We start from the raw sequence: 24,812 nt of genomic DNA on the forward strand, positions 1-24,812 counted from the left end.
TAATTGTACTCTACTCCTGACAACGTGACAATTTAAAGTCTCACCTTTCCCTTTTGTTGCTTTTTTTAGTCATTTTATTTGGCACCCTGTAAACCAAGCTGAAAGTACCTCATACGGCTTGTCACTTCCTCCCTTCCTCCCAGGGGAATTGATTCAATGTACTCAAGCTGAACCACAAACCACTGTCAACTTTCGGTATAAGGCAAGAAGTGGTTTATGTATATCCAGAAGGTCCTATTGCCCAACAACGGATGCTTTTGGCTGGTAACCACAGTAACACAGTACGATAATTTACATAGGAAGAGCTAGGAAGAGTTCATGATTGACAATCAAGATGTTTCATCTTTTCAGTCTGCCCAGATATCCCCCCTCCCCTGACAGAATGGTACCCCAACTATTTTTTTCCTCCATCCTGGGTAGATTAACTGGGTATTGTTTTGAGTACTCTGTAATGCGGACAGAATATAAATTGTTCTAAAAACAAAGCAGAGACCCCATGGCATGGTTTAACAGAATAACGGAGTTGGAAGGGACCTTTGAGGTCTTCTAATCCAACCCCCTGCTCAAGCAGGAAACCCTACCCCACTTCAGACAAACAGTAGTCCAATCTCTTCTTAAAAACTCCCAGTGTTGGAGCCTTCACATCTTCTGGAGGCAAGGCATTCCTCTGATTGACTGTTCTAACTGCCAGGACATATTTCTAATTATGCACTTGCATAACTATGTCATGGCACATAATTATATGATTAATGTGCAATAACATTATGGCGCAGGTTATCCTAATGTTGAGGTCATTGGAGTTTATAGGAAAATCCCTGGTGGCAGAGTGATTAGAGCGTAGTATTGCAGTCTCTTGATCTATCTGAATGCATTATTGGAGACTAACTCTGCCCACTGCCAGGAATTCGATCCTGACCAGCTCATTGCTGAGTCAGCTTTCCATCCTTCCGAGGTTGGTAAAAAGAGGACCCAGATTGTGGGGGGATAATATGCTGACTCTGTAAACTGCTTAGAGGGTTCCACCACAAAACCGCAGACAACAAAATCACGCTCGACGAAAGCGCGTACGTGACGTCATCACAGCGCGACGAAAACATTGTGCTGTGATCGATAAATGTAAAAATAAAGCGAAAACCTTACCCTAACCCCCCCAAACCTAACCCTAAACCTAACCCTAAACCTAACCCTTAACCTAACCCTAAATCTAACCCTAAACCTAATCCTTAACCTAACGCTAAACCTAACGCTAACCCTTAACCTAACGCTAAACGTAACCCTAACGCTCTAAACCTAACCCTAACCCTTAACCTAACCCTAACCCTAAGCCTAAGCCTAACCCTTACCTTTATGTGAATCGGCTTGCTTTAATTTTATTTTTATTTCAATTTTTAATTTTTTTCATCGCGCTGTGATGACGTCAAATGCGCGCTTTCGTCGAGCGTACTTTTGTGGACCGCGGTTTTGACGGGTCATGGCTTAGAGAGGGCTAGAAGCAGTGGTGGGATTCAAATAATTTAACAACAGGTTCTCTGCCCTAATGACCAGCAGGGTAGGTGTGGCTTGGTTACTGGGTGGGCATGGCCAACTCAACATCACTCACGTTGATGGGCACTTCATCTTAGCTGTTACAATCTAATAAGGGTTAACCAGAGAGGCAGTTTCTGTAAGCAGGACAATAAAGATTAGGCTAGAAATAAAAACAGAATGTTTCCTTCCTGCCTTCCTTGCAGGATTAGCGCTGTAAAGTGGGAAAAAACAAAATGAGATTTCTTCCAACAACCGGTTCTCCGAACTGCTTAAAAAGTCAACAACCGGTTCTCCCGAATAGGTGCGAACTGGCTGAATCCCACAACTGGCTAGAAGCCACTATAAAGCAGTATATAAGTCTAAGTGCTCTTGCTCTTGTTATTATAATGGACTCCATCTTCATCTCCATCCAAAAGGGGGCAGCAAAAAGCCATTTGCTGATTTTATGCACCTCCTCACCCACAGCCTGGACTTAAAAAGCAATTGATTAGCATGAAGTAAATCATTTCCACAGAAAAAGAAAGATAAGTTGCCATTTGAAAAGCACCTTTGGGACCTGTACAGAACATTTTTTTTCCTAATTAAAAAAAATCACCCCAGTGTCCTGGTTGCGGATTCTTATGCAAATATCACCCAGTAGCCTGGAACATGAATCTAGGTCCTCCCAGGCACCACAAGGGTGCAGCAGAGAGCCAAATGTAGTTCAACTGATCATATTTGCATAAACAACGGAGGATTTGCCTCCATGGATTTAATATAAGGCGTTTGGAAGGATAGACAGAGGCAGGAGAAGCCAGCGGTGTGCACATCCTTCTTAACAATGTTGTGGGTCTACTCTCTTTTCTTCCTGGGATGGCTCTTCTCAGGTGAGTCCAGAAAAGGGGTCAGCAACCCGCATGTGGCTCTTTCATCCCTCTGCTGTGGCTTCCTGTCGCCAGTCGGCTCCACAATTTTGACAGGAGCATCCGGTTGCGGGGGGGGGGAGGGAGCACAGAATGCCAGGAGGAGACACTATGGCAAGGAGTGGGTTTTCTGGTCAGCTCTACAGTGGATAGGGCTTTCGGTTAGGACCGGTAGAGGAAAAAAGACACCGTGCTAGGAGTAGACTCTATGGTGGGGGAGAACCAGACTTCTGATTGGCTCCAGAACTGAATGAGGGGCTTCCGGTTAGGACCTTTGTGACCCTTTCAGTGTTTCAGGTTGACGAACCGTGATCCAGACCATGAGTTGAAGGTTTTTTCCAAGGGAGGCAGGAGATATTTGTCTGTTCCATCAAGATACATCCAGAAGACACGCTAACATAGTTCCTCATTTTTATTTGGTTGCAGGTTTGGAGTCCCAGATGATATTAACTCAACCAGCCTCCCTGTCTGCGTCTCCAGGGTTAACACTTAACATCCCTTGTCAAATGAACAGTGGCTACTCCATTAACAGTGAGAGAGCCAGGTGGCTCCAGCAGAAACCAGGTGGCATCCCACGTTTTCTGTACCACTATTATACCAGTACCGATCAAGGCAGGGGAACTGGGGTCCCGGAGAGGTTCAGCGTTTCCCCCGATGCCTCCAAGAACCTCTGGAATCTGGTGATCAGTGGAGTTCAAGTGGAAGACGACGCTGTTTATTATTGTGCCTCCTGGGACTACAAACTTACTGGGTACACAATGGTTGAGTTTTATGGGGAACTGAGACAAAAAACTTGACACACCATGTCAGGCATCTGCAGGTGAAGTTATGAACATACAAAGCACTGAAGTCAATTCCCAAAATGTAGGCAGATAGTTTTACTATTTCTTCTATTTCTCAGATTAATCAGAATAACAGAGTTGGAAGGGACCTTATAGGTCATCTAGTCCAACCCCCCGCTCAAGCAGGAGACCCGACACCATTTCTGACAAATGGCAGTCCAGACTCTTCTTGAAAGTCTCAAGTGATGAAGCTCCCACAACTTCTGAAAGCAACTTCTGTTCCATCGGTTGATTGTTCTCACTGTCCGAAAGTTCCTCTTTGTTTTTAGGTTGAATCTCTCCTTGGTCCATTTCCATCCATTATTATTCCTTGTCTGGCCTTCAGGTGTTTTGGAAAATAGCTTGACCCCTCTCCTCTCTGTGGCAGCCCCTCAAATATTGTAAGACTGCTCTCCTGTCTCCTTTGGTTCTCCTCTTCACTAGCCTAGCCATGCCCAGTTCCTGCAACCATTCTTCATATGTTTTAGCCTCCAATCCCCAAATCATCTTGGTTGCACTCCTCTGCACTTTTTCTAGATTCTAGATTTTCTAAATTCTCTTGCAATTTGGAGCCCCCATTGCAAAGCACTGGACTTAATTGCCAAAATATATCAATTCCATTTCTACAACCGTTCCTTACTAATTATTGAGCAAAGTCACACCATCAATGCTTTAGGTGCGTTGAACAATTTCAAGTCTCCTTTAAAGGGCCTGAGATTGTTCACCATCCTTTGCCACAATTGGATGTTGCCGTCCCAAAAACTGAACAGAACACCGCCTTATCCAATGGGCCAGATGACCCATGTCAATAAAGTATAAGGTAAAGGTTCCCCTCACACATATGTGCTAGTCGTTCCTGACTCTAGGGGGTGGTGCTCATCTCTGTTACAAACCCAAAGAGCTAGCGCTGCCCGAAGACGTCTCCATGGTCATGTGCCCGGTATAACTCAATGCCAAAGGCGCATGGAACACTGTTCCCTTCCCACCAAAGGTGGTTCCTATTTTTCTATTTGAATTTTTACCTGCTTTTGAACTGCTAGGTTGGTAGAAGCTGGGACAAGTAACGGGAGCTCACTCCGTTACGCAGTGCTAGGGATTCGAACCACTGAACTGCTGACCTTTCTACTTGGCAAGCTCAGCGTCTTAGCCCCTGAGTCATTGTGCCCCAATATAATAAAGTATATAATAGAGTATAGGACAAAATATATATGATTTATGTGCAATAACATCATGGCGCAGGTTATCCTAATGTTGAGGTCATTGGAGTTTAAGGAAGATCCCTGGTGGCACAGTGGTTAGAATGTAGTATTGCAGTCTCTTGATCTATCTAAATGCATTATTGCAGACTAACTCTGCCCACTGCCAGGAATTCGATCCTGACCAGCTCAATGCTGAGTCAGCCTTCCATCCTTCCGAGGTTGGTAAAAAGAGGACCCAGATTGTGGGGGGATAATATGCTGACTCTGTAAACTGCTTAAAGAGGGCTAGAAGCAGTGGTGGGATTCAAATAATTTAACAACAGGTTCTCTGCCCTAATGACCAGCAGGGTAGGTGGGGCTTGGTGGTCATGTTACTGGGTGGGCATGGCCAACTCAACATCACTCACATTGATTGGCACTTCATCTTAGCGGTTATAATGTAATAAGGGTTCACCAGAGAGGCAGTTTCTGTAAGCAGGGCAATAAAGATTAGGCTAGAAATAAAACCAGAATGTTTCCTTCCTGCCTTCCTTGCAGGATTAGCCCTGTAAAGTGGGGAAAAACAAAATGAGATTTCTTCCAACAACCGGTTCTCCGAACTGCTTAGAAAGTTACCAACCGGTTCTCCTGGATAGGTGCGAACTGGCTGAATCCCACAACTGGCTAGAAGCCACTATAAAGCAGTATATAAGTCTAAGTGATCTTGCTCTTGTTATTATCAAGGACTCCATCTTCATCTCCGCCTCCATCCAAAAGGGGGCAGCAAAAAGCCATTTGCTGATTTTATGCACCTCCTCACCCACAGCCTGGACCTAAAAAGCAATTGATTTGCATGAAATATTTGGAGACATGACCTCAGAGGGGTTTAAGAAGGTCTTTGGAGAAGGCCAGTTAGTGTTTCCTGTCCTTCCAGACGATTAGCTGCCTTTCCATCATGGCTTGGGTCCTTCTGCTCTTCACCATCCTCTCCTACTTCAGTGAGGGATTTCTAATTACTCCAGGGGAGGGATGAAACTCACAGGCATCTAATGACTTGCTCTGGTGTCAAGCCTACAATCATTCGGCATTTTTTTTGCTCTCTGATCTAGTCCCATTCTTCCCATCCCTTTCATAATCTCTTTCAGATCTCAGCGTCCAGCAGCTAAAGAACCTGAGAGATCCAGAGTTGGTAGCTCCAGGGGAGACAGTTGTTTTGTCCTGTAGCTACAGTGCTGGGGCCATCACAGACAACAATTACCCTCTATGGATCCAGCAGAAGTCCGAAGAAGTTCCACGGCTCTTAATCTATTCCACCAGTACCAGGGCCAGTGGCGTCCCAGCCCGCTTCTCCGGCTCAAAGTCGGACAACACCATGTCCCTCATCATCAGGGAAAGCCAGTTGGAAGACGATGCTACTTATTATTGTGTGGTTTGGAGTGACAGCGTGTCGCACAGCTGTTCATCAGGATGGGGAACTGAGATAAAAACCTCATGGCAGGAACTGAACCAAGTTCAGAGGTTTGGCCTATTCTTACACCAAGAAAGAACCGTAATGAATGATGCAGGGGTGGGTTCCTGCCAGTTCTAACCTCTTCTATAGAAGAGGTTCCACAAATGTACAGTGCCGTTTGAAATAGAGGCTTGCTGGACCTTACATGAATCATGGTGATTCCACACAAGTCTTACAATTTCTTGCAAGGTGTAATTATTGCCAGGACATTCTTGCAAAATTATATGGAGAACCGTCAAGGGCCAAAGCACTTGAGTGAGAGCCATCTATCCAGATGTTCATTTTCACCTTCTCCTCCCAAATTTCCTGGAGCTTCATAGAGTGTCCTAGTTCTCAAATATTTCAGTTCTTATTCATTGGAAGCCTCTCTGTTCCAATTTCTTTGAAGTCAACCATGTGTAGCAGATACAGTTGAGAAGACCCTTCAGAGACACAATCTGTCTAGCAGGTGCAAGAGGCCTACAGATTTTATTTATTTATTTATTCAAGCATGTATTAGATAACATATATAAGTATAAAATTGATTTTGAATACATAAAATGGATACAAATAAAAGGGAACATTAGAACAGTACCAATCAAGGCAGGGAGGAAACAGAGTACTATTTAATTTGGGGAAACTGGTATAAGTGGTTAGAGGATAGAAATAGGAAATAAGAGCTTGGAAAATGTAGTTTGTATTATCGAAGAAATAGGAATTAGTGATAAGAATGAGGAAAAACAGGATTTATAAAAGTAGGAAAAGTTATATATTAGTAGAAGAACAGCGAAGACTGTCTGATACAAATAACTAAACATAGACTGATAAGCAAAAGACTAAGAAATAATAGGATTTATAAATGTAAAATTACTTAGAGATGTATTGAGAGGGAAATTGTGTTCTCTGAGCATGCGAGAGAACGCAAGTTCTTGGAGAAGTACTGAAGAAGCTTCTTGGATGAAAAATGAAACACTTTCATTTTCAAGACAGTCAAGTTGTCTTTTGAAAAGCACTTCTGGTTGTGGATCAGTTTAAGTAGACTGGAAAACCTCCTTTTAAATCTAAATCCTCCCAGAGTCCTCCTGTGACATCACAAGGATGATGATATTTGCATAAAAAACAGAGATTTTGCCTCCATGGTTTCAATATAAGGCATTTGAAAGGATCGAGAGGGGCAGGAGAATTCATCGGTGTGCTCATCCCTCTTACAATGTTGTGGGCCTACTCTGTTCTATTCCTGGGATGGCTCTTCTCGGGTGAGTCCAGACCATTGGTTGAAGGTTCTTTTCAAGAAGATGTTTGTCTGTTCCATCAAGATCCAACCAGTAGACACGCTAACATAGTTCCTTGTTTTTATTTGGTTGCAGGTTTGGAGTCCCAGCTGATACTAACTCAACCAGCCTCCCTGTCTGCGTCTCCAGGGTTAACATTTAGCATCCCTTGTCAAATGAACAGTGGCTACTCCATTAACAGTGAGAGAGCCAGGTGGTACCAGCAGAAACCAGGCGGCATCCCACGTTTTCTGTACCACTATTATACCAGTACCGATCAAGGCAGGGGAACTGGGGTCCCGGAGAGGTTCAGCGTTTCCCCTGATGCCTCCAAGAACCTCTGGAATCTGGTGATCAGTGGAGTTCAAGTGGAAGACGACGCTGTTTATTACTGTAACACATGGGACTACAAACTTACTGGGCACACAGTGTGTTGTAGATGGGTTTGCAGGGATCACAGGAGCCATGGAATAGCCAGTAAGATGGAATTTATTACACATAAGTAAGGTGACAGCGATTCCAACATGAGCAAAACGCGCCCCAGTATTTATAAGAAATGTAACAACCCAAATAACCAATCAGGGCCAAGGTACTGCACAGCAACTGCTGCTGCCGTACCTTGGCCAATCAGGGAGACTAGCTGTTTCTTGGAGGCTAGCAACAGCCTCTACTGCCTCTAGGCCAATTAGGGCTCAGCAGGAAGGTTGCTGGCCCTTTTCATGTAACTGAATACACAACACCCCTTTCCCCCAGATTAGTTGATGGGGGGGGTGGACCCAAAAAAAATCCCAACTAGCAACTTTGAAAATTCCAGAACATTGTAACTTTACATTTGCAATTTCCCCAGGTTAAGTGCCCATTTTATTAATTCATTTCAAACAGTTCCTTTAATGTACACTTCATGTGTGTGTGTGGTTCACTTAATACATGTGTGTGTGGAAGCAATTCTGTTCTGACATTAGAAGAAACCACAATGCTCACGACCCAGGAGCATCCTGGGATTTAATTTATTCACGTTTCTATTTCTCCTTCCCTCCAGTTAATTTATTCGCATTTCCATTCCTCCCTTTCCCTCCAGTAATTCATTCACATTACGTTTCTCCTTCCCTCCAGTAATTTGTTTCCATTACGTTCTCTTTCCCTCCAGTAATTTGTTTCCATTACGTTCTCTTTCCCTCCAGTTGCTTTACTCAATTCACTATTTATTTTATTTAAAATTTCCCCCAATTTTACTGCGCATGCCCAACAGAGTTTTTTAACAGTCCTGGCTTGCAGGTCGGCTCGCGGCTCGCTGATGGCTTTTACGGAGGTGTGGATTGGCCGGCAGCATGGAGATCGGTGAGGCAGGCAGGTCGGGAGGGAATGACAGCTTTGGCCGGAGGAGAGGCACAGCGGCAGGCTAGCTTTGGCCGGAGGAGAGGCACAGCGGCAGGCTCGGGGAGGCCGTGAAGACCGGCGCGGAGGCATGGGGCCCTTCTGGGGGGGGGCGCGGAGGCCATGGGAGGCCGTAGAGGCATCGGGGAGACCGAGGAGGCTGGCGCGGAGGCCGCGGGGACATCGGGGCCCTTCTGGGAGGCGCAGAGGCCGTGGGAGGCCGTAGAGGCATCGGGGAGACCGAGGAGGTTGGCGCGGAGGCCGTGGAGGCGTCGCTGGGACGAGCGGTGAGGCGCGGAGGCCGTGGAGGTGGGTGCGGAGGCCGTGGAGGCGGGTGCGGAGGCCGTGGAGGCGTCGGGAGGCCGAGGAGGCAGGCTCCTCCTTTCCCTTCGGTGGGGCGCGAAGCGGAGGCCGTAGAGACATCGGGAGGCCGAGGAAAGCGACCTCAATTCGGTGCGTGTCCGCAGTTTGAGGGACATCGATCTATTGGCGCGCCAGGAGTTTGAGAGTCGCAGACAGCGTTTTGCAGGCAGACTTCGTGAGAAGGCAGGCAGTTCTCTTGAAGGCAACGAGGCTTTACTTTTTGCAGGCTGGCTGGTGGGCAGCCTTAGCAGCAGAGAGGCAGGCAGACTTCGCAGGCAGGCTGAGTTGCCGGATCGCGACGCAGTTTGGCGATCGGCACGGCTGGCTGGCTCCGTGAAGTGCACAGACCACCCAACGACCTCGGGCCCAAACAGTACCAGCTGAGATTGGCTTCCGCAGAGGTTGAAGCTTCTCTTGCTGGACTCTCCTTCAGCTGGGCGCATGCTGGCCGTGGGTTCTGGCGGGTCCTTCACGGGCTCTTCACGGTTGAGCCTCACGGTCTGTTGCTCGTCCTTGCGCATCGGCGGCTCTCTGTCCCACGGGCAGAGACCGTGCCAGATCGATGCCAAGTTGGCGTAGACGCCAGCAGACTCCAACGGGGGAGGCTTGGTAGCCTCTGGAGTTGTGCGAAGTAGAGGTTGCTGCGACTGGCTATTTCTTCTCGTTCCAGGCTCCGTGGGAATCGCAGATCCCACCCTCGTCGCCAGAGTTGTAGATGGGTTTGCAGGGATCACAGGAGCCATGGAATAGCCAGTAAGATGGAATTTATTACACATAAGTAAGGTGACAGCGATTCCAACATGAGCAAAACGCGCCCCAGTATTTATAAGAAATGTAACAACCCAAATAACCAATCAGGGCCAAGGTACTGCACAGCAACTGCTGCTGCCGTACCTTGGCCAATCAGGGAGACTAGCTGTTTCTTGGAGGCTAGCAACAGCCTCTACTGCCTCTAGGCCAATTAGGGCTCAGCAGGAAGGTTGCTGGCCCTTTTCATGTAACTGAATACACAACACAGTGGTTGAGTTTTTTTTTTAATTTTTTTTAATAAATGTTTTTTAATTTTAGTTTAAAACAGGTACACATCTTTCTTTACATCTGTAGAAAATGTATCAATCAATTACAGATAAGTTTTGGTACATCTCCTCCACAGTCAACCAACATAACTCATATTAACTAAAGCATTATTATATATCCATTTTCATTTAACTGTAATTATTATTTAGAAATATTGATAAAAGTAATAATCTTGAACAATCCCTGCCCTCACCGGTGGAAGAGGAAAAAAAAAAAAGGACAAATAAAAAATTAAAATTAAAATAAAAAATAAAAAATAAAAATTAAAATAAAAAATAAAAAATAAAAATAATACAAAAAAAGACAAAAACGACAAGAGACAAGGCAGGAAAACAAAACAAAACACAGGTGTCTATCATAAGAAAAAAAAAGAAGTATATCAACTGGTTACAACATGCTTTGGTGCTTCTCTTCCATTAACTCATATTAATTCAAATATCTTAACTCGAATATTTACCATATCAACATCATTATACCTCCAGTTTTAATTACCTATGGTTATTTAAACATCCTTCATCCTTAGCTATGCATTACATAATTAATCCATAACACATGCTGACAATTCATTTACTTATTTGTAAAATCCTCTATTATCATCAAATCCTCATATCCTATTTTAGCTGGACATCCATAATATTTAATTATATCATATCATAACATTTTCCCAGTATTGATTAACATTTGATTGTATGTATTTTATTTAGTTTTTTAATGGTGATAATTATTGTAGTTAATACTCTTTATGTATAATCTTCCAATTGTTAGTTATCATATCAACTCCGCATTATATACATTACTATCAATATCAATTATTATTCAACTATATCTGTTACAAGAAAAAGCAATTAGGTTTAACTAGTTTTCAATTGTATTCTTCAATCTATCAGCCAGTTCCAAATTATATATATTACTATCCATATCAGTCATTATTCAGCTATATCTATTACACATTAAGGTAATCAGATTTAGCTAGATTTTAAATTACGTTCTTCCATCTATCAGCCAGTGTCTCTCCAATAGCAAGATCTTCTCCAGCCAATTGCCACGCGTTGGATAAATTTACCAAATGTTTTCATAAGCAAATCCAGACAAAGATATTTTGGCACCTTTGGACTCTGAATGTCAGTGATGAAATAATAATGTTGTCCTGGGCTTGTAAAATTTTCCAAATTACCTTTAATTCTCAAGGGTGGATTTTCCATTCCTCCTGCACTCTGTCTTTTTAAATGAGTCTTCTTTATGGCTCCCCCCCTCCTTTCTTCCTCTGAGATAGACCAGACACCATTTCTCACATTTTCCGTTTGTATTTCAGGAGCATTTAATCATTCAACGATCTCAGTTTTTACTTCATATTTTAAAATCAGATGATCCAATTTTCTTTCCAGCCTTTGATAAGAGTCAAAGAGTCCTCTGCATGCGGAAAAAAGAATCTGAAATGAAATCTTAGAGGTATTTTGGGACGCCATGATGTGTCGCAGTTAAAAATTGCAAGCTCTTTTTTTTTTCCACAGACTTCTTAGTCTCTTACAGGCTGTGCAATCTTATCTGATCGTAAACAAAGCCAAGTAATAAAGTAATAAAAGTGTCGAATCGTGACGGGCTAATTAATAGAAAATAAATTTTACGATCCACTTAGGGAGATTCAGAGGGGGGAGGATGTCGAGGAGTTTCTTGAAGCCTTTAAGAAGTAAAGTAACCACCAGCCATAAATCCATTAAAAAAAGCCAATTCGCCGCTAAATTTTCCTGTTCTTTGGTTTCAGTTATCTTAAGTTTTTAACGCGAACAGTCTCTCTTGGATGATAAAATCAGCTTACCAGATGACATCACTTCTACCATTCTTAGGGGCAACCTGCAGTTTCAGTTAGCACGCAGCTAATCCAAAAGGGAATTGGCACGAGGAGTTAATACCCCCCCCCCCCAAGAGACTTGCGGGTGTCTCTGAGGTCCTGGGTCTCTCCTCACCTTCACTGTCGTCTACGGGACAGCTAGAGTTCAAAGAACCCGTCCAAAAATCCTTCGGTATAGAGGAATTTCAGGAGTAGCCTGAAACTCCATCTTCTCACTGCTAAGCCCCGCCTTCTTCTCCCACAGTGGTTGAGTTTTATGGGGAACTGAGACAAAAATCTTTTGCTTGTCACACCACGTTGGGCATCTGCAGATGAAAGTTGTGGGAGTACAAAGCATTGAACGCTGTTCCCGAAACTTATATACCTGCAATACAATTGGGATCAAAACTTCCCTTGTTAAACAAGAGAGTTATGAAGGGATTTTTGCCCACATTTTGTGATATTTCTTTAGTAGAGGTGTTGAGTGAATTGCCACAGTTGGTAAATTAGTAACACAGTTGTTAGGTGAATCTGGCTTCCCCGTTTATTTTGCTGGTCAGAAAGTCACAAAAGGGACCAGAACTGTGAAAAATACAGGCCAGCTGCCCGGCATTCAAATTTTGACCATGGGAATGCTGCAATGGTCATGAAGTGTGAAAAACAGTCATAAGCAGGGGTGAAATTTAGCAGGTTCTGGAGAACTCATAGTGGAAACTTTGAGTAGTTTGGAGAACGGCAAACACCACCTCTGGCTGGCTCTGGAGTGGAGTGAGAGTGGAGATTTTGTAGCATCCTTCCCCCAGGAGTGGGGAAGGACCGGTAATAAAAAAAATTGAATTTCACCACTGGTCATAAGTCACTTTTTTCCGTGCTCTTGTAACTTCAAATGGTCATTAAATGGATGGCTGTAAGCCAAGAACAATCTGCATTTTACTATTTCTCCTAATTCTACTGTATTTAGGAGCCACCTTTTCAAAGGGTTAGGGTCTTTATCACAAACACAAAACATAGCTTTATCTAAACTTTCTCTGGCAGAAGCTGCCAGTAGAGGGAGATTCCTGTGAAATAGGCATACAACAATAAAATAGATAGTTTGAACTCTACACCTGTGGTCTCATCATTTGTGCCTGCTGATGGGTCTATTACTGCCACTCTTGAATAGAATAGAATAGAATAAGAGTTGGAAGGGACTTTGGAGGTCTTCTAGTCCAACCTCCTGCTCAGGCAGGAAATCCTATACCACTTCAGAAAAATGGTTGTCCAATCTCTTCTTAAAAACATCCAGTGTTGGAGTGCTCACAACTTCTTGAGTCAAGGTGTTCCACTGGTCAATTGTTCTGTCAAGAAATTTCTCCTTAGTTCTAAGCTGCTTCTCTGCTTGATAGGTTTCCACCCATTGCTTCTTGTCCTGCCCTCAGGTGCTTTGGAGACTCCCTCTTCTTTGTGGCAGATCCTAAGATATTGGAATGCTGCTATCATGTCTCCCTAGTCCTTCTTTTCACTAGACTACACATACCCAGTTCCTGCAACTGTTCTTCATATGTTTTAGCCTCCAGTCCCCTAATCCTCTTGATTGTTCTTCCCTGCACTCTTTCTAGAGTCTCCACCTCTTTTTTACATATGTTCTGTTCTCCATGTCATGTGCAAGAAACCAGGAAACGTGAGCTAAGTTCAAAATATATTTATTACGGGCTACCTATACAAAGAAAATTGATCTACTAATGGCCATGCCAAAATGGAACTACAGTAGATAAGAGTCAACAGAATTCATGGGGAAGCTGGTCTTAGATTTCTTGTAGGAATGTAAGGATTCCAAACTGATGGCGCATTTAACCCCACCTTCAGTCTCATCCTGCTCATCTCCTTTACTTCATAACTTTATATGAATATTATTCCTCCCATAATGTGCAGTTTTCCATTTGTGTATTTGTGTGTGTGTTTGTGTGTTGCTGGGAAGGGAGGAGAAGAAGGAGAATGAAGTAGGACAGGGGTTTGCAACCTGCAACTCTGGAGCAACTCATGTGGCTCTTTCATCCCTCTACTCTGGCTCCCTGTCGCTCAGAATATGTGTCACAACTGCCAATGTGTGAAACTCAGCAGCATGCAAACTTCATTGAGCTTTTTGACCCATCTTTTTTTTCTGGAGTTCAAAATGTTTTTGTTGCATGCAGAAATAAAACATTGTGTTCTCTGTAGCAGTTCATTGATTTCATAAATGCAACACCCTATATTTATTTTTATACATAGCATAAAGATTAAAAAAATGATATAAGCAGTTTTATCTTCATTTTAGATGTCAACAGAGTTTTGTGGCTCCTGGTGGAGAGATGTATAAAACCAGCAGGTGATGCTGTGGTACTTCTTATGAAACCAAACCCCCAATTCAAGTTTCTTATCCTCAATTGTCTTGAGGATTGCATCTATTTCCAATCTAGGGAACTGCAGAGAGAAGGAATGAAAAAGAATGATCTCAAAGAGGTGTGTTATGTAGACAAAGGGAAGAATAAAAGATGCAGTAGAAAAAAAACATGGTATTTACGTCAAACCAGGTTTGGAACTTAACCTGGAATCATTGATCATGTTAATCAACGAATAGAATGTCCTCAAAATTTCCAGGTAGTCCAAATATTTTCACGTAGTGGTTAATATCTGAAAGAAGAGAAGATGATGAAGCTTGAAATAGAGGCTTGCGGGACCTTACATGAATCATGGTGATTCCACACAAGTCTTACAATTTCTTGCAAGATGTAATTATTGCCAGGACATTCTTGCAAAATTATACGGAGAACCGTCAAGGGCCAAAGCACTTGAGTGAGAGCCATCTATCCAGATGTTCATTTTTATGTTCTCCTCCCAAATTTCCTGGAGCTTCGTACAGTGTCCGAATTCTCAAATATTTCAGCTCTTATTCATTGGAAGCCTCTCTGTTCCAATTTCTTTGAAGTCACCGATGTGTAGCAAATACAGTTGAGGAGACCCTTCAGAGACAGAGCAGGTGCAAGAGGTTCTCGTGTGGTTGTTCCACCAGAGAGATGGAAGATAAAGCTGCAAAACGATTTGCATGAAGGAACCGATTTTTTTTTGGCCTCTGGGGATTTAAGAACAACTGGGTTGACCCCAAGAGAAGATCCATTTGCTTCAAAAGAAGATGAACGTGTCATATCTACCCAGAATAAGCAGCATGTTTTTTCTGGCCATGTTCCTTGCTACCATTGGTGAGCTACATGGAGTTGGTAAAAGAGAGAAGCTATGTCTTCTCCCAAATGGTGGCCATGGTCCCTTAAACAAGCAGTTCTTTGCTGTGTTTCCTTGCAGATCTCAGCCTTCAGCAGCTGCAAAGTCTGAAGGACCCAGAATCGGTGCCTCTTGGTGGGACGGTCACCATATCTTGCAGATACTCTACTGGAGTCATCGCCAATGGCAATCACCCTTGGTGGGTCCAGCAACATCCAGGCAAACCACCCCAGCTCTTATTTTACAACACCAATATCAAAATGTCTGATGTGCCAGCACGGTTCTCTGCATCCAAGTCGGGGAATGTCATGTCCCTGACCATAACAGGAGCCCTGGCAGAAGATGAAGCCCTCTATTACTGCTGTTTGAACCCAGGGAGCTCGTGGCACAGTGATGCAGTGCAATGGGGAAGGAAGGCAAAACCTCTCACGCTCTTTGCTCTCTTCAAGCATCATTAGTGGTTGCATCAACTCTTGAGTTTCCTGTTGATATTGTTGTTGTGACCTAGGCCTCCCAAGATCGTGAAGCTGACTTCTCATCCTGATAAAACCTCTTCTATTTAGGTTAAAGGCAATTCCTCTAGCAAAGTCCCGGCCAACAGTCTTTCATGAGATTTCAGAACTACGAACCTTTATCAGGCTAGGAGAGCTGCCAGGGTGATATCTTCCAAACACTATGCTGTAGCAGCAATTCCTTGGCAAGGAGTCAGGAACAGATCTTCACCCTAATGAGTTGAACTAATTGTCTCCTGCAAACTCCACTCCCCTTTCATTCCTCTTTATTCCCTATGGGAGGGGCCATTCACCCTCTACCTGTGGCTTTACTCCCGAGTCGACCCTTGTTTCTTAGCTGTTCCCTTCTCCTGGCAGCTCTGCGCATATACATATTGGGAACAGGCTCCAGCTATTCATCTGCCTCACCGATGTCTGACTCTGAAGGCAGGTGATAACTGGCATACGGCCCTGGCCCCCTCTCTGCCTCCAAAACAGACCCCTCATCCAAGTATTCCTCAGACTCCAGCACTGGCCCATGTTCCTCCCCAACCTCCTCACTGTCTGAGTCTGCCACCAGCTCTGCTGGCCAAAGACAGGCCACAACAATTGTAGCCAGTATGCAGATGAAATGGACATGGTGATTAGAGCCCTGGTTTTCAAAGTTGATGACTTTAAGGTGTGTGGATTTCAATGCCTGGAAATCCCCCAACATGTTGTCTGAAAGAAGAATCCAAGACCCCTTCTTATTTTTCATTCTGTTATGATTAATACTCTTCCGAATAGAGGCGAGGAGATCCAGACCCAGTGGTCATAAGTGCAAGCATCTGTGGATTTCATCATCGCCTGGAAGTGGAGATTTTTTTGACCTTTGGTTCAGGATGGGGTAGACCTTCTTCAAAGTCACCTAGTATGCAATTTGGAGGTCCTTATAGAATAGAATAGAATAGAATAGAATAGAATAGAATAACAGAGTTGGAAGGGACCTTGGAGGTCTTCTAGTCCAACTCCCTGCTCAGGCAGGTAATTTGCTACTATTCCAGACAAATATCTATCCAGTCTCTTCTTGAAAACCTTCAGTGTTCGATCACCCGCAACCTCTGGTGGGAAGTTGCTCCACTGATTAATTGTCCTCACTGTCAGGAAATTTCTCCTTAGTTTTAAGTTGCTTCTCTCCTTGTTTCCACCCATTGCTTCTTGTCCTGCCTTCAGGTCCTTTGGAGAACAGCTTGACTCCCTCTTCTTTGTGGCAGCCCCTGAGATATTGAAAGGCTGCTATCATGTCTCCCGTACTCCTTCTTTACATCTTAGGATCCTCTGGTTCCACTTTATATTGTTACAGGACCCTTATTTTTTTCCCCTAAGCTCAGCAATATCTTTTGTAGGCCAACAGGGTGCAGGCAAGCACCTTCAGCTCCATGTACAACGGACCATGCTTGTTCTTAAAATAAAAGCCCATTTGCATATAGAGATGCCTTCTTCAGCCCCCTGAGGATTTAAGAGAGACCTGATGGATGCCAGTTCCAGAGTCTTTCCTTCAGGAAGTTCACCCTGTTCTCCATCATGGCTTGGATACTTTATCTCCTTCTAGTCCTATCTTTGTTTGGTAAGAGAAATATAATTGTGGGAATAGCCCTTCTGAGGACCTCCCAGGTGCAGGCAAATGGTGGATCTCACCCTGTGGTGTAGCCTCATTTCATTTATTTCCATTTCCCCAATTCTCTGTTCTCTTTTAGAGGCCAGCATCCAGCAGCTTCAGAGCCTGAAGAATCCAGAACTTGTAGCTCCAGGAGGGACAATCGCCATGTCTTGTAGATACGATGGGGGTGTCATTGGCGACAACAATTACCCTGTATGGGTCCAACAGAAATCAGAGCAGATCCCAAGGCTCTTAATGCACAGCACCAGTACCAGACCATCAGGCATTCCTGCCCGCTTCTCTGGCTCCAGGTCAGGGAACACCATGTCCCTGACCATCATGGGGGCCTTGGTGGAAGATGAGGCTGCGTATTACTGTGCTGTCTGGATTGGAAGCGGGTGCACAGTGCTTGGTTCAGATAGAGAAGTGAGACAAAAACCCCACAGGAAACGAACTTCTTGTAACAATTGTGCTACTAACTTAATGACTGCAGTGCTTCACTGAACAAGAAATGGGGCAAAACTCACTTAACAAATGTCTCACTTAGCAACATAAATTTTTGGGGTCAATTGTGGTCATAAGCTGAGGACTACCTGTATGTTATTAGTCACCAAATGATCACCATGGTGATGCCTCGTCCTCCATCACATCCTTATTTGAGCATTATCCCAACTGTAACATATTTTTTGAGGAGGAGGAGGTGGTGAAGGAGGAGGATGAGAAAAAGATGGAAGAGGAGAAGAAGATGAAAAAGTAGTAGTAGTAGTAGTAGTAGTAGTAGTAGTAGTAGTAGTAGTGGTAGTAGTTGTTTTATAATAGAGAACAGAAAGGGGAAAGGAGAATTCTGCTCATATTGGAGGGGGAGGGAAAGGAAAAGGAGGAGGAGGAGGAGGAGGAGGAGGAAGAAAAGGTGGCGAAAGAGGAGGTGAAGGAGGAGGTGGAGGAGCATATCTAGGTACTTTAATGGCCAGTAGGAGCTGCTGTTGTTCTTCCTATTAAAATAATCATCACAACTATTCCTGGGATCCACGCACTTAATTCTCAAAGCATACTGAACATTTCTGACATATGAGAAAATCAATAATTATCCTGCTTAATTATTATCCCCAGAAGGGAATAATTATCCCCAGAAGGGTAGGGTCCCTTCTGAGATACTTTCAGAATGATAGAGTTGGAAGGGACTGTGAAGGTCTTCTAGTCCAACTCCCTGCTCAGGCAGGTAATTCGCTACTAGTCCAGACAAATATCTCTCCAGTCTCTTCTTGAAAACCTTCAGTGTTGGAGCACCCACAACTTCTGGAGGGAAGTCGCTCCACTGATTAATTGTCCTCACTTTCAGGAAATTTCTCCTTACTTCTAGGTTGCCTCCCTCCTTGTTTCCACCCATTGCTTCTTGTCCTGCCTTCGGGTGCTTTGGAGAACAGCTTGACTGCCTCTTCTTTGTGGCACCCCTGAGATATTGGAAGACTGCCATCATGTCTCCCATAGTCCTTCTTTTCATCTTAGGATCCTCTGGTTCCACTTTATGTTGTTACAGAACCCTTATTTTTTTCCCCTAAGCTCAGCAATATCTTTTGTAGGCCAACAGGGTGCAGGCAAGGACCTTCAGCTCCATGTACAACGGACCATGCTTGTTCTTAAAATAAAAGCCCATTTGCATATAGAGATGCCTTCTTCAGCCCCCTGGGGATTTAAGAGAGACCTGATGGATACCAGTTCCAGAGTCTTTCCTTCAGGAAGTTCACCTTGTTCTCCATCATGGCTTGGATACTTTACCTCTTTCTAGTCCTATCTTTGTTCGGTAAGAGGAATAGAATTGTGGGAATAGCCCTTCTGAGGACCTCCCAGGTGCAGGCAAACGGTGGATCTCACCCTGTGGTGTAGCCTCATTTCATTTATTTCCATTTTCCCAATTCTACGTTCTCTTTCAGAGGCCAGCATCCAGCAGCTTCAGAGCCTGAAGAATCCAGAACTTGTAGCTCCAGGAGGGACAATCACCATGTCTTGTAGATCCGATGGGGGTGTCATTGGCGACGGCAATTACCCTGCATGGGTCCAACAGAAATCAGAGCAGATCCCAAGGCTCTTAATGTATAGCACCAGTACCAGACCCTCAGGCATTCCTGCCCGCTTCTCTGGCTCCAGGTCAGGGAACACCATGTCCCTGACCATCACGGGGGCCTTGGTGGAAGACGAGGCTGTGTATTACTGTGTTGCCTGGATTGGAAGCGGGTGCACAGTGCTTGGTTCAGATGGAGAAGTGAGACAAAAACCCTACAGGAAACAAGCTCCGTTGATCAGCCTCGGTACACTTACATGAAGGAAGGTTAGCAACTGTGCTACTAGCCTAACGACTGCAGAGGTTCACTTAGCAAGTGGGGCAAGAAATGGGGCAAAACTCACTGAACAAATGTCTCACTTAGCAACATGAATTTTGGGCTCAATTGTAGTCATAAGCCAAGGACTACCTATATGGTATTAATCACCAAATGATCACCATGGTGAAGCCTCGTCCTCCATCAGATCCTTATTTGAGCATGAATCCAACTGTTATCACATTTTTCAAGGAGGAAGAGGTGGTGAAGGAGGAGGTGAAGGAGGAAGAGGTTTTATAATAGAGAACAGAAAGGGGGAAGGAGAATTCTGCTCATATCGGAGGAGAAGACGAGAAGAAGAAGAGTAAGAAGAAGGTTTAATAATAGAGAACAGAAAGGGGAAAGGAGAATTCTGCTCATATTGGAGGAGGAGGAAGAGTTGGTGAAGGTGGAGGATGTGAAGGAGGAGAAGAATTAGAATTAGAATTAGAAGAGGAGGAGGAGGAGGAGGAGGAGAAGAAAAAGAAGAAGAAGAAGAAGAAGAAGAAGAAGAAGAAGAAGAAGAAGAAGAAGGAGGAGGAGGAGGAGGAGGAGGAGGAGGAGGAGGAGGACACAAGGATCTTTTCACAGTGTTCCAATCCAGTTGACTTATGAAATATGTCACCAAATCACATTCCAAACCAATGTGTTTCAATGGTTGTACTAGAGAACAGAAGGAAGAAAGGAGAATTCTGGAAGAGAAGGAGGAAAAGAATGAGGAGGTGGAGGTGGAGAATATATAGATATCTGAATGGCCAGGAGGAGCTGCTGTTGTTCTTCCTATTAAAATAATCATCACAACCATCCCTGGGATCCATGCACTTACTTCTCAAAGCATACATTTCTGACACATGAGAAAACGAATAATTATCCTGAGAGGACCTAAAATAAGACAATGATACAAAGGAAGAGTCAGTGTAACTATTGGGGTTTTCATTTGACAAGAAGATTTGAAAATTTAAGTTGGACTCTATGGGTTGAAATCTACCAAGAGTAATCCTCAAGTAGGAGGGCATGGTTTATATATGAACATTGAGAAGAGGCTGGTGCCTGGTATGGATGTTCATCACCCTGCTAGACGTTATTCCATGCGCTGCCATTCTGTAGAATGTTTGCTCTTCCTTCCCTTTGATCATCCAAATCCGAAGTGCCTGTCCTCCAAAAGAGATGGAGGACTCGAAGGATCCAAAATCCAAGCTTCTCCTTGAAGACTTGACCTAGGACAGTTTGTCCGGAGATGAAGGCAAGACATTCTGCCCTTTATTAGAAGATCTCCTACATTCCCCTCCCCCCCAAAAAAATTGCTTTGGATGTCAACTGTATTCATCCTTATTTATAACAAACATTTCAACCACCATCTCATTGAATCCAGTGATGTGTAGCAGATATATATTTTCTCCGGTAACATTGCACTGCTAAATAGGACATACAAAACCTTTGCCAGACCAATTCTTGAATACAGCTCATCTGCCTGGAATCCACACTGTATATCGGACTTTAATACAATCGAGCGTGTCCAGAAGTATTTCACAAGAAGAGTCCTCCACTCCTCTGCTCACAATAGAATCTCTGATGCCACCAGGATTGAAATTTTGGGCTTGGACAACCTAGAACTACGCCGATTAAGGCCTGATCTAGTACACACAATTATCCGCTACTAGTCCTACCTGACAATGATTACTTCAGCTTCAACCACAATAATATACGGGCAAACAATAGAAACAAACTGAAGGTAAACCGCTCCAAACTCGATTGCAGAAAATATGACTTCAGCAACAGAGTGGTCAATGCTTGGAACGCACTACCCGACTCAGTTGTTATATCCTCAAACCCCCAAAACTTTAACCTTAAACTGTCTAGCGTGGACCTCACCCCATTCCTAAGAGGTCCATAAAGTGGACGTGCATAAGCGCACCAGTGTGCCTACCGTCCCTGACTGACTGCCCCCATCTATTTGTACTCATTTCTTATGTAGATACTTATATCTGCTTATACTTCTTTTCTCATACATGATTGGCAAACCAAAATGAAATAAAATATAATTTGGAAAGCCCTTCAGAGACACAATCTGTCCAGCAGGTGCAAGCATCTCTCTTGTGGTCCCAACAGCCAGAGACAGAAGTTAAAGGTGCAAAAGATTTGCATGAAAGAATTGGGTTTTTTTTGGCCTCTGGGGATTTAAGAACAACTGGGTTGACCCCAAGAGAAGAACCTGTCACTTCAAGAAGATGAACGTGACATTTCTCCCACGAATAAACAGCATGTTCTTTCTGGCCATGTTCCTTGCCACCATTGGTGAGCTACATGGAGTTGGTGGAAGAGAGAAGCCGGGTCTTCTCCCAAATGGTGGCCATGGTCCCTTAAATAAGCAGTTCTTTGCTGTGTTTCCTTGCAGATCTCAGCCTTCAGCAGCTGCAAAGCTTGAAAGATCCAGAATCGGTGCCTCTTGGTGGGACGGTCACCATATCCTGCAGATACTCTACTGGAGTCATCTCTGACAACAATTACCCTTGGTGGGTCCAGCAACGACCAGGCAAAGCACCTCGGCTCTTGGTTTACCAGACCAGTGTCAAACCTTCTGATGTTCCAGCCAGGTTCTCTGGGTCCAGGTCAGGGAATGTCATGTCCCTGACCATCACGGGGGCCTTGGCTGAAGATGAAGCCATCTATTCCTGTTCCGTACACACAGGGAGTGCATGGCACAGCCATTCAGCGCAATGGGGAAGGAAGACAAAAACTCTGCCCTTCTTGACTCTCTTCAAGCCTCAGTAGCATCAACTGTTGAGCTTCCTGTTCATGTTGTAGGCAGTCTGCAGATGAAAGGAGCAGAGACGCTGAAATGAAAGGACCCGTTTGGGACAGAGTCAAACGCATTGGAGAAATGACTACCATATTTTTTGGAGTATAAGATGCACCAAGATTTTGAAGAGGCAAATGTAAAAAAAAAAGGTTTTGCGCTCTGCAGACCTCCCAAAAATGGCCCTTTTTTTCCAAAAAAAGGGGGCATGAATAACCTTTTGGAGGCTTGTAGAGGACTTCTGGGGGGTGGAGCCCCCCCCCCCCAAATGAGCAAAAAACAACCCATTTTTCATCAAAATGGGCCCGTTTTTTGTCCCGAAAAAAGGGCATGGATAGTCTTTAGGAGGCTTGTAGAGTGCTCCTGCGGGCTGGGGGGGGGGGTGAGCAAAAAACGGTCCATTTTTTGCTAATTTCTGCCCTCCCCAGCCCCCAGGAGAACTCAGAAAGCCTCATAAAGGCTATGCACAGCCATTTTGGTGAAGGGGGTGGGGTTTCGGGACACAAGAAAATGCTGTATTCAGTGTATAAGATACACCCAGATTTTCAGCCTCTTTTTTGCGGGGAAAAGGTGCATCTTATACTCCGAAAAATATGGTAATTTGGATTCCATTCAAATGTGAACATAATTCTTCTCCATCTCTTTCTCATTCTTTTTCTCCCTCCTTCTCTTCCCTCCCTGCTTTCTATCCTCCCCATCTCCCTCCCTCCATTTCTTCCTCCCTCTTTCCATCTTCTTCTCTCTCTTTCTTCACCTTTCTTCTCTCCCTCCCTCTCACTCCCTCCCCCTTCTATCTCCCCCTCCCTCTTCCTCCCTCCTTCCCTCTCTCCCTCACTTCCTTCCTCCCTGCCCCATTCTATCTCCCTCTATCTTTTTCTTCCTCCTTCTCTCCCTCTTTCTCCCTCCTTCATTCTCGCCCTCCCTTCCTCCCTCCTTCCCCTTTCCATCTCCCTCCCTCTCTCTTTCTCCCTCTTCTTCCTCTCCCTCCCTCCTTCCTTCTCTCCCTTCCTCCCTCCCCCATTCCATTTCCCTCTCTCTCTTTTTCCCTCCTCTCCCTCTATCTCCCTCTTTCCTTCTCTCTCTCTCTTCCTCCCTACCCCATTCCATCTCCCCTTCTCCTTCTCCCTTCTTCCCTCCCTCTTCCTCCCCCTTTCCATCTCTCTCTCTCTCTTTCTCCCCCTTCTCTCCTTCTTTCTCCCTCCTCCCGTCTCTCCCTCCCTTTCCCTCCCCCAATCCATCTCCACCTCTCTCTTCCTCCCTCCTTCCTTCTCTCCCTTCCTCCTTCCTTCGCTACCTTCCTCCCCTACATCTCCCTCATTTCCATCTCTTTCTCCCTCCTTCTCTGTCTTTTTCTCCCTCGTGCCTTACATGCCCACATCCATATTTTGGGGATTATCTGCCTTCTCTGGCCTCCACCCATCCTCAATGATTCTATCAGGGTTGACTCAGCCGTCCATCCTCCCAAGGTTAGTAATACAAGGACCCAGATTGTTGGGGACAATATACTGACTCTGTAAACCTCTTAGAGAGGGCTGTAAAGCACTGTAAAGATGTATATAAGTCTAAGTGCTATTGTTATTGCTATTTTTGTAAAAACTGTTTTTAGGATTGCCCTTGTCTTTTGTGGCAACCACGTATCTGAAGGTATGCAATATAATGCCTCCTCCAATATCCAAAATATCCTTCTGGATATAATAAATATATTTTAAGGCACTTGAAGACTCAGTTATGGTTTACACAGTGAAAGAAAAATCATCCGGCAGAACAAACATGTTGAAAATTGAGAATGCATTAAAAATGGATGCAGATATTCTAAAAGGCTTGTAAATGTGAGCTTTCCAAAGTTATATTTGGGAGATACAAATCTAATCAATCAATGAAATCAACCAATATGGTAATGCAGGGGAATAAATTTCTAGTTTTAAACAAGATGGAAATCTGCATGACAATAACTTGATTAGAAAGAATAACAGAGTTGGATGGGACCTTGGAGGTCTTCTAGTCCAACCTCCTGCTTAGGCAGGAAACCCTCCATCACTTCAGACCAATGGTTATCCAACGTCTTCTTAAAAACTTCCAGTGTTGGGACATTCACAACTTCTGGAGGCAAATTTTTCCTCTGATTAATTGTTCTCACTGTCAGAAAATTTCTCCTTAGTTCTAAGTTGCTTCTCTCCTTGATTAGTTTCCACCCATTGCTTCTTGTTCTACACTTAGGTGCTTTGGAGAATAGCTTGACTCCCTCTTCTTTGTGGCAACCCCTGAGATATTGGAAGACTGCTATCATGTCTCCCTTCGTCCTTCTTTACATTGAAGTAGACATACCCAGTTCCTGCAACCGTTCTTCATATGTCTTAGCCTCCAGTCCCCTAATCCTCTTTGTTGCTCTTCTCTGTGCTCTTTCTAGAGTCTCAACATCTTTTCTACATTATGGTGACCATGAAGACGGCCACTTCTCAAGAATTTG

The 24,812-nt window shown here is 44.2% G+C and overlaps 1 gene segment (V, D, J or C); it reads left to right on the forward strand.

Moving 5' to 3' along the window:
- Positions 1-19,692: 19,692 nt before the first annotated feature.
- LOC116516726 lies at positions 19,693-22,320 on the forward strand. The segment is given in 3 exon segments: positions 19,693-19,785; positions 21,732-21,843; positions 21,944-22,320. Coding segments are annotated over 3 exon segments (582 nt in total).
- Positions 22,321-24,812: the final 2,492 nt, after the last annotated feature.

This window comes from Thamnophis elegans, chromosome 13, assembly GCF_009769535.1.
Source record: "Thamnophis elegans isolate rThaEle1 chromosome 13, rThaEle1.pri, whole genome shotgun sequence".
NCBI classification, from domain to species: Eukaryota; Metazoa; Chordata; class Lepidosauria; order Squamata; family Colubridae; genus Thamnophis; species Thamnophis elegans.